Raw genomic sequence first — 11,010 nt, 5'->3', positions numbered from 1 at the left:
TCTTGTACCTGATATGCTCTTCACTAAGATATAAGAAGATTGTAATTGTAACTATCTAGTCTTCAACTCCATCAAAGACAAGAGAAGGAAAATAATAATTCCTGCGTAAGTAGAAAGTATAAGCAAGTTCCAAAAATGCAAGAAATGACAGAAACAGCTGGCTGTGTGGACAGTCACCCAATGTTTTTTCTGCAACATGGGGGCATCCTACTTTGGCTAATGGATGAGAATATCTGACAGATTATTTTCAGAGGCAGAAAAATTTGAAAGACTGTCCTACCCTGGCTTGGCAAGGTTTAGCAGTTGCTTTTCCTTGTGTCTTGCTTGTCTGGATTGGACAGTGTGCTTACTGTCAGCAGTGGAGACAAGGGCAGGTTTTGCTCAATAGGCCAGTTTTACCAAGAGGAAGACAAACTCCATATGGAGTGTCCTTGTTATCCATCATCTTTTTGGGAGTAGATCAGTGTTGCCATGGGCAATCCTGTCTCATATCAACAGAATTCTAAGTTATTAAAACATTTAAATGCCATATTATGTAGGTTTTTTGAAGTGTTTGAAGACTCTCTGAAATATATCTCTTGTAGCTAAATGTTTTCCTGTGTCCCACCCAGTCCATAGCTGCTCAGACCCAAGCAAACACACAGAGGTTCGATCTCAGCCCTCAGGGGAGACCCTGCTCTGGAGGAGGTGGGAATGGGGGGTGGGCTGGGGGGAAGGGGAGGGGGGGCAGGAAGGGGGCAGGAAGGGGAGAACAAGGGAATCTGTGGCTGTTATGTAGAACTGAATAGTATTGTAAAATAAAATAAAATAAAAAAGAAAAGAAAAGGAATTAGAAAAGAAAAAATATAATAAGCCATGTAAAGGTGGAAATTACACAGAGAGTCTGGATTATGTTGTCTTTGTAATTTTTAACTGGAGAGAGATATTAGATTGTATTTAACTCAGGCTGCTGAGTTAAACCAATATATATATATATATATATATATATATATATATATATATATATATATATGGTATCTTTACTTCAAAATTAAAAAAAACTGCTTGCCATTAGCTCAGGCTCACCAATGACTAGCTCTTACATTTAAACTCAGCCTATTTCTGTTAATCTCTATGTTGCCACATGTTCTGTTGCTTTACCTGTGTTGCTCCCTGGATGATGTGCTGGTGTCTCCTGACTCAGCCTTCCTCTTCCCAGAATTCTCCTCTCTGCTTATCCCACCTATACTTCCTGCCTGTCTATTTGCCAATCAGGATTTTATTAAAGTGGTATATAAAAACATTATCCCACAGCACTTTCTTTTTATCTAAAAAACCTAACTATAATAAATATAAGTTTGACAAGCATGGGTGACTATTACCCTGTATTCCTTATAAACCTATATATCTTAAAGACTAAGACTTCACATTATAAATGTAAACAATCTGTAAACAGATGTACAGGATAAGGACAATGACCTCAAATATGTAACAATCTATAAAACTATCTTAATCAGAGGTAGAAATGTATAGTGCAATATGACAAAAATATCCGTAATTAGTATCAATATACAAAATATTCTAAACAGAAGTAGAACATACATCTAGCATGACAAATACAATTTTACTATTGTATCAATATACAAAATAATATTTTAAACAGAAATGTAACACAAATTTCAAAATGTCTTATAATAAAAATCCCAGTGCCATATATTGGGGTGAAAACTGAAAGATCAGAGAAGCAGAACAGCCAGCCACTAGCTTACCTCTATGAAATCCTCAACCTCAAAAGAGTTCCTGTTTCCTCATACCTTGTATACCTTTCTGTGTCTTGACATATTACTTCCTGGGATTAAAGTTGTGTGTCACCACTGCCTGATTCTGTTTCTCTCATGTAGCCCACTGTGGCCTTGAATTCATAGAGATCCAGATGGATCTCTGCCTCCCAAGTGATAGCATTAAAAGTGTGCCACTGCCTGACCTCTTTGTCTAATTTAGTGGTTGAGTCTGTCCTCTGATCCCAGGTAAGCTTTATTAGGGTACACAATATATCACCACACAAAAGTATATATATAATTTTGAATTTGTAACAATATACAAATTATCTTAAACAGGAAAAGAAAAAATAACTTTATATTCATACCAATATACAAGAATCCATGTAACATGAATTGCTAACCAGTCTGATTAATAAAAATCCCAGAGCCAGATATTGGGGTGAAAGCTGAAAGGTCAGAAGTATAGAACAAGCCAGCCACACGTTCTTACCTCTAGGAAATCCTCAGCCCAACACAGCTACTTCCTGTATACTCATGACTTATACACCATTCTGTACTCTGCCATCTTACATCTTCTCTCTGCCCAGCTACATCACTTCCTCTTCCCACCCAGTTTTAGCACTTCCTGTCTATCTGTACAGACCTCTAGACCTCTGCAGTTAACAAGTACTGGGGTTAAAGCATTTGCCAAAACTTTTGGCTCTGTTCCCATTGTGGCCTTGAACTCACAGAGATCTGAATGACTCTCTGCCTCCAGAATGCTAGAATTAAAGGCATGTGCTACCACTGCCTGACCTCTATGTTTAATATAGTGGCTGGCTTTGTCCTCTAATCCCCAGGCAAGCTTTATTTGTTAAAGCACAAATAAAATTTCACCACAAATCCATACCAGTGCAAATTATCTAAAACTCATAGTTGCTTTTTGATTTACAAGTAGATATAATAACCTACCTTATTATCCTATCCTATCTATCTCCTTTATTCTATTTCAAATTTCTATTCTATATCCCAAAGACATTGGATGAATGGAACAAATTTCCACAACATAGCATATTATATTAGTTATCAATATTGTGGTTGGTCATGTCCCACAACTTGAAGGAAGCTATAGGAAAATCACTGTAAGTTTAAGGATAGCCTTGACTACATAGTGAGTTCCAGGCTTGCCAGAAACTGTCTAAAAAATAAAAATAAAAAAGAGAGAAAGAAAAAGTCAGTAAAATGAAGAGGTTGTGACTGTTTGAATGTTTTAGTTATTTATTTTACTACCAGATTGTTTTCCAAATCATTTTCCCACCTAACTAAAGGGAAGGTTAGAAAAAAATGGTACTGACTAATTTACTCAATTATTATTGGCACATAACATTGAATTATACTCACATTGTGTCAATTTCTTTTCTAATCACAGTATTTGACAGAAAATAGAATCCCTTATTATTCAGCTGCTGATTGAGAGAAATCATTCTTCTATCACAATCCCTCCTCAAAGAAAAGTTCAGGAAAGAGAAGTACAAAAGTGATCACTCACCAGAAAAAAAAGTGACTCTTCGTCATACAGTCACCAGCCTTATTTATTGCAGTTTTTATCATATTGTGAAAGACTCATAGACTGCGTGATGAGCTGAGTCTCAGTTGCATTTGTTTTTACTGTATAAATACAGTCTCCAACTCTCTCATCTACAATAAGCCTCAGTGATTTAGTAGAGCCATACAAACATTGAACCAGATCATAAAGGGAAAGAGTATAGTTGACATCTTAGTGCAAAGAGAAATGGGGTAAGAAACAAACCCAGGAACAACAAAAGGACTTTATCATCTAGGTTTTACATTACCTGAGTGCTTGACTGCTGGTTCAATTCCCAATACTGTTACTGGCATAACACATTGCCTTGGGCAAATCACTTAACCTCCTTGTGTGCCTGACTCTCGGTGAAGAGAATGAAGCAAAGACAGAGCTTAATGTTTACACAACAATCAGGGCTCCTGGAAGCATAACACCATGATGTATTGGTGGCAGATATAGAAAAACACTCTTTAAATTTTGAAGCTGCAATTTTATAATGCTCATAGTTCACATAAGAGCATGGTGTTTGAAGTCTGATACCAGTTATATATGTTACTCTTTTAAAGGCAAACCTTCAAATTGATACCATGCTTCCAAAGCTAAGCAAGTCATCTATTTCTCTTCAGGGATACTTACACTGGCCTCTGTTATTATTTTCATAGCATGATAAAGCTTTAGCAAATCATGTGCAGAAAAGATCAGAATGTGCTTATATAGGGCTGTGGGAGCCCATTTTCAGGGCTGTGGGAGCCCATTTTCACGTTTCCAAGTGGCTTTACCCAGCAGGTCCACATAGAGAGGATGATTGGACCATGGGCCTGAGTGTAGGTGTTTGAGATGGTCTGCATGTGGTTGTGCTGGGGGGGTCTTTTGCTCCACCCCTTGGCATTTCTATAAATACCCTAGGGCAGAGACAGTGGGGCCTGTTGGAATAAGTTCCAGGCCTTCTAGAGATTATCCTGTATTTTCTATCTGTTTATCTCCATACTCTAAATCCTTCTAATATTTCCTACTACTCTCACTCAAAAGCACTATGGAGAAATGTGGGGGTGGTGAGTAGTCTGTGTGCCCCCACCCCACACACCACCCCTCCCCACCACCCCACCCCCTCCCACCCCTGCACAGGACACTATGAAACATATTGAATGTTGGCTGGTTAAGACCATATATCCCTGGTCAATTAAAAGAACTGCCTTTCTTGATTGAATACAACCTGCCAGCTCTTTATATAGATTCTTATGTAATGTTTGTAACTGCTGTCCATAGTCAGAATTATCTTTATTTACAAGTAAAAACCTTCATCACAAGTTACTCAGAAAGATAAAGAAACTTAAACTAATCAACTATATGGTAAATAACAGGATGAAATTTATTTAAATCTTAACTCTAGATTTCTTTTAAAAATAAATTCGGAGTTCACATTTATATAAAGAATTAACGTAGTTTCAGAAAATCTGCCCCGGCAGGCAGGAGAACAGTACTTTTCCAAGGCCCCTCTAGTCTGACTGCTCTCACTGAGGCTTTGAGGTGCCTAGAAAAGCTAGGAGCCAGTAGAAGAGATCTGTTCTTGGCCGGGCCTCTAAGCCCTGGCTCAGTAATCTTTGGAGAAAGCAGAAGGGAAGACTAGCTTACTGCGAAACTTTTGTTGAAAACTATGCATACACTCAATGTGCATGCTTGTCAAGGTGCTGAGAACATGAGCTTGGAGACATCCGTGGAGCTGGCAGGACCCTCTCTCCCACCTGTCCTTGGATGTGGGATGAGGCAGAAGTCCTGGCTTTCATCTTGGACAGAAACCAGCTTCCTAATTCATGTTTGATTCCATTCTCTGAAACCAGTGCTGAGTCTTAGATTGTACGGGGAAACACAAATGTTCAACTCGTATGTAAAAACGTACAAAAACAACTAGGATATAGAAGTTTGGGTAATATAAGGCCATCTGCTCAAGTCCACCTTGGAAACTTGTAACATATTTAAATACTACTTGAAAAATTATCTTTAATATACTTTTTAAAAACATTTGAAGTAATTAGCTAAGAATAAATGTGTGTTTAAAAAAAATCATTTCCCTTTGAGGGCACTTTGTCCTTTGAAGGAGGCAGGGTGGCAGGGAGGCGGGGAGACAGCATGGTTAATACTTCAGCCAAGGGTAGGCTTTGATGGAGGCCTTGCTACGGTCGCCATAGTCATATAGGAGCTCTTCCCCAACTGCAATGTCTCTGGAGGCGATGAGGATGAGGTGAGGCACGCCACTGATGTCATGTAGCTTAGTTTGGCAATTCCCACATTTACTGTGATTGATCAGTCTCCCCAAGCGATTTGTTTCTCGAGTGGCATCCACACAGTAGGTTTTGTTCAGATATTGAAAATAGTACATGTAGCAGCCTGTGGAGGGGTCTTGTGCATATCGAGCCTCCCGCTCCTTGGCATCGGTTATATCAATGAGGTCTCCGTGGTATTCTACTATGAAATCTCCCCGGGAGAACCGCTTGGTGGCAATCACACCCCTGCCTTTGCCATCAATGAGATCAATCTTCATGCCTTCTTCCTTCCCGCTCTCAATTAGCTCATCTATTTGTTTCCTTTCTTCACACTGCAGCTCAGCTTTGCTCTTCCTAGAGCTCCTTCGGACCTGGTAGAAAGCTTTAAGTTTTTTATTCTGTTGCCTTTTCCTTTGAAACTTTTTCCGAGAAAACTGCTTGATCTTGAGGGACTTTTTCAGGGCCTGCTTTGCAACCACTGCCTTGGTAGAATGACATGATGGGAATGGAAGTTTTGGAGGTTCTGCTGCTTTCAATTTTATATTCGGAAAAAGTCCCAGGGAACCTCTCTTGGCATTTTTGATCTTCTGCTTATTGGATTTCATGGCACTTTGGATCACATTCCCAGCATTTCTTTTCTTTTTTCCCTTCCTATAGATTCCAGCTAATGGTTTTCTCAGGCATTTGACCTTGTGACATGCAACTGTGTCTTCCTGAGGTGGGGAACGCATTTCAGGGCATTTCTTCGGACTCATGTTGGTGTCAATTTTTGACTGCCCAGCAAGCACGTTCTTCTGAAGCCCAGCTAGGCCCATGGAGATGTGGCACTCGACCTCGCCCTCACTGTCACCACAGCCTGGCCACCAGAGTGGCTTTCGCTGTCGCTGATGTTGCTGCTTCCACCAGCGCCGCCGTGGCGCCCCAGGGAAGGGTCGGTTACGCCCTATGGTGCCCACCTCACCCATGGCCTGCAGCTGGCCGGGTACCCGCATGCGCTGAGGCCTGGGCCCAGAGCAAGACTGGCTAAACTCCAGATTCTCAATTAATGTATCTTTTCTCAGTTTTGTCAAGTTAAGAATGAATTCCATCTCTTGATATCTGAAATCATTATGCAAAGAATATTATAATCAGTTTGGGATATCTGTTCTTACTGTCTTTATAGATATGACTTTGAAATTGTTTGACTACCTCTAGAATTTACAATATGCTTCTATGATTATAGAGAGGAGTAGGTCTATGGCAACATGGTCCTAAAATAGAGAACTTGAGACTTCTTTCTTATTTTTGAAAGGTGTCTCTACTGCAAATTTAAATTCGAGCATTGAAATGTAGTCAATAGAAACTCCCTTCATAAAAAATACTGTGTTTATCTACAAGAAATTTGTTAACAGATATACATGGGGTATAAGTTGAGACACAGTTGAGTGTTACACAAGTTATTCATTATAAGAACACTCGGGAAACAGAGCAAGCTAAATCTGGCATTTGCACTTAACCTGTCAGCTACAAATTCCAGTGCAAAGATGCAACAGCTAAGGACATACACTACACTGAATTCACAAACGTTCCTGTAGGTTGCCAAACCTGCCCTCCGAAGAATGAAATCTCAAAGAAATGACACACTTTTCTAACATATGCAAAGATGCTGCGGAGGCTAGAGACAAAACGATCTTAGTCAACCTGTACATTTTGTTAATATTTATTTCAGACATTTGAGTAAATGTTGTATAAACATTGTGATTTTTGAATCTATATATACATTATATAAATATATACAAAATATATAAATAAAACAATATTATTTTCATGATTCATAATGTTTTAGTAATGTAGTCTATAATTAAACATGATGGTGTCTGCTTCCAAATTATCATGCTCTTACCTTATACACCCACCCTATCACAACTTTGGCTGTCTCAATAGTAAACATATTTGTGGGGTCACAAATGAAAATGTGAAGATAAAATCATCAGGTTATACACACTGATGTATATAGCATAATTTATCAATTTCATATTTGATAAAGTTAAAAGTTTCTTTTTTAGGCCGGGCGGTGGTGGCACACGCCTTTAATCCCAGCACTCGGGAGGCAGAGCCAGGCGGATCTCTGTGAGTTCGAGGACAGCCTGGTCTCCATAGCGAGTTCCAGGAAAGGCGCAAAGCTACACAGAGAAACCCTGTCTCGAAAGACCAAAAAAAAAAAAAAGTTTCTTTTTTAACTTAGTTAAAATATATCATCTCCCTTTCCACCTCCTTCCTCCTACACCTCCCATGCCCATCCCCTCCCATATGTTGTCCCTTTCTTTAACCATTGCTGGTTCATATCCATATAATTAAAATAAACCTGCTGAGTTTATTCAATTCTGTCATAATATACATGATTCTAGGACTGATCACTCAGTACTAGAAAACCAATCACAGGCCTTATTCCTGAGAAACACTAATTCTCCACCTTTTACTTGCTTATAGTACTTCATCTGGGGGTGGAAACCTCATAAGATATCCCCAGTCTGTGTTCACGTGTTAACTGTTGTTGAAATTCCTATGTCTTATTGAGATTTTATGGTTTAAAGGCATACAATCTCACAGCAGACTTCTGATTTTCTTGCTCTAATAATCTTTCTTTAATAGATTTCTGTACTCGCTCTATTTTAAGTTGGTGACTTTGAAGCTTTTAGTCACCTATTCTATAAGAAATTAACAATACACTTTCATAATCACAAAATTAGGTAAATAGGGAAGTATCCCTTAAAGGAACAATTCATCCCTTTTAGCTGTCATAAGGAAACACAACCTTACAAGACATATTCAGTCCTTACCATCAAGGTCCTCAGAGAAGATTACTGATTTTCCTTGAGCTATATCCAAATGTTCAGGACAAAAGAGAAAATACTCTTAAAGTCTCGGTTTCAAGATAAACAGTGGCTGGCTTGGAAACCCCACAAGTAAAATTCTACTTAAATCTCATTGGCCAGAACAGTGTGACATCATATAACCTGTCACAAAAGGGTTCTGAAGAGTGTAGTTTCCCCCATCGAAGAACTTTATAACTACTTCTTGAAATTAAGGATCTATTAATAAGGAATACATTTATATACATGAAAAAATTATGAAATATACTATAACAACTGTGGTGGTTTGAATGAGAATGGCCCCCAAAGGATCATATATTTGGGTACATGGTTGCTAGCTGGTGGAATTGTTTGGGAAGGACAAGGAGGTATGATATTTTTGGAAGAGGTCCATCAGTGTGGGTAATCTTTGGGGTTTAAAATGCCTGCACAATCCCAGTTTCCTCTCTCTGCCTCATTTTTGCTTATGGGTCAAGATGTAAGATCTAGTTAGTGCTCCAGTGTCATGCATTCTTGATATCATGTACCCTGCCATGATGGTCATAGACTCTAAAACATCGAAACTGTAAGCCTTAACTCTTTTCTCTATGAGTTGCCTTGGTCATTGTGCCTTATCACAGCAATAGAGAAGTAAATAATAAATAACAAATGACAAAATAATTCATGAGAAAGGTTCATTTTGCCTCATATATTTAGAGGTTCAATTTTGTTGTCAATTATCCTTGTGGTTTGAGGCCTATGGAGATATAGTTTGTTACACTGGGGAGCTATGTCATATCAAGTGTTTATGTCATGGGTAGTAAATAGGAAAGGAAGAGGAAAGCACTAGGGTTTCACGATCCCTTTTCAATGAAACTCTCTAGTGTCCTGAAATGTTCCATTAGATCTTACCTGTTCAACTTTCCAACACATCCTAATATCATAAAGATGGGGACTAAGCCTTTAGGACCTGGATCACTGAACATTTAAAATCCAAATTATAACAAGATTTTAGCCAATGGAAAATATCACTTCATAGTAAAATAATGTTTTATCAGCTCGTTAGAAAAGTTTTCCTGTCTTGATTCACGGGTATCTTTTGAATTATTTTGGTACTTTCTGGTCTGTCTCCATATGGCTCATATACTAGACTGCATAAGGGAAGAAATAGGTTGTCCTTGATTAAATTAGCCAAACACTATGAATCCCTGTAGGCAGATTTTTCTGTCCTATCTACCAGTTCTCAAACTACATGGAGACTTCTTATTAATTATAAAAGCTTGGTGATGGCTTAGGCTTATTTATAACTAGCTCCTATAACTTAAATTAACTTATATTTTTATTAATCCAAGTTCTATCATGTGGCTTTTACCTCTGTCATTTTGTGTGCTCACCTTGTTCTGTGTCTGGCTGGCTTCTCCACCTTCTTATTCCCAGCATACTGTGTACCTGAAAATATCATATCATTTTATATCTCCCCGTTTTTTAGAATGAGATAACTGGATCTAATCTCCTTTGTTCCCCTTTTTTTCCTGACCATTGCCAATAACAACTTGTAACCAGCCCTTCTAAACAATGATAGACATGTGCAACCTACTAAATGAACAAAACCTATCCACCATATCTCTTGGGAATGTGGAAGTTGTGTTCTCTAGACTGCTTCTTGTTGTCTGTGGGTTCTTGAATCTTTGAGGGGACCCTGAGAAAATTAGGATAATGGTCAAATCCTTGCTAGAATGCTCTGGGAGGCTGGACAATCTCAGCCAGCAGCCTTGAAGCTGTCCTGGATGCAGACCTCTCAGGAAACTACAACAGAGGCATTCTGAGAGCCTGGATAATCTGGGCTACCTGTTTTCATTGGTATCTGGTCTCCTTGTTCTGAAAACACAAAATATGCAAAGGTAAAATATTTCTGTATTAACACAAGTATGTAATGTGCAGTGTGTACAAGTCAGTTAGAGATGATTTTTTTTGTTTTATGTTTGGGCAGGTAAAAGTCTTCTGTCAACTTTAAAAGTCTGTATGGACTATATAATCAAACTATAATATAAATCTATATCTATGCCATATGAAAGGGTGTCATGTAATAATGTCATGAGTTCTTTGTAGCTAACAAGATTTATCATGCCTTATCACATCTCAGAGCTCTTCTCATGTCAAGTGATCAGCTTACATATCACCTGTCCTGTAGTCTTTTTTGGCTTCCTCCCCATGCCTGTAGCCAAGATACTCAGGAAGTCTCCCTTGTTCAAATCTGATCTACACTAATCTGGAATGAATACATACCCTTTCATTTCCTGTGTAAACAAAAGAACAATCTCTTTTCCAATGCAACATATTTTTGACTTTCATTTTTTTTTTTTTTTTGTTTTTTGAGACAGGGTTTCTCTGTGTAGCTTTGTGCCTTTCCTGGAGCTCACTTGGTAGCCCAGGCTGTCCTCGAACTCACAGAGATCCGCCTGTCTCTGCCTCCCGAGTGCTGGGATTAAAGGCGTGCGCCACCAACGCCCGGCTTGACTTTCATTTTTGAAGTTAGGACATTTAAAAAATACATAGGTTGGTTTAATTTACCAGTTTCCATAATCCAATGTCTC

At 38.6% G+C, this 11,010-nt stretch overlaps 1 protein-coding gene across 1 annotated transcript; it reads right to left on the bottom strand.

The window, feature by feature from the left end:
- Positions 1-5,455: 5,455 nt before the first annotated feature.
- Positions 5,456-6,550, bottom strand: LOC114686055 (N-lysine methyltransferase KMT5A-like). The gene has a single exon (XM_037199354.1). It carries the CDS (start codon positions 6,548-6,550, stop codon positions 5,456-5,458), a length of 1,095 nt encoding a protein of 364 aa, XP_037055249.1.
- Between the last annotated feature and the right edge of the window lie 4,460 nt (positions 6,551-11,010).

This window comes from Peromyscus leucopus, chromosome X (genome assembly GCF_004664715.2).
Source record: "Peromyscus leucopus breed LL Stock chromosome X, UCI_PerLeu_2.1, whole genome shotgun sequence".
Taxonomy (NCBI): Eukaryota; Metazoa; Chordata; class Mammalia; order Rodentia; family Cricetidae; genus Peromyscus; species Peromyscus leucopus.
Note: the sequence above shows the minus strand (reverse complement) of the source record. Positions and strands in the feature narration are given on the sequence as shown.

Excerpts from the sequence above, each read along its gene's own strand:
- LOC114686055 (XM_037199354.1), bottom strand. The coding sequence starts at position 6,550 with ATGGGTGAGGTGGGCACCATAGGGCGTAACCGACCCTTCCCTGGGGCG.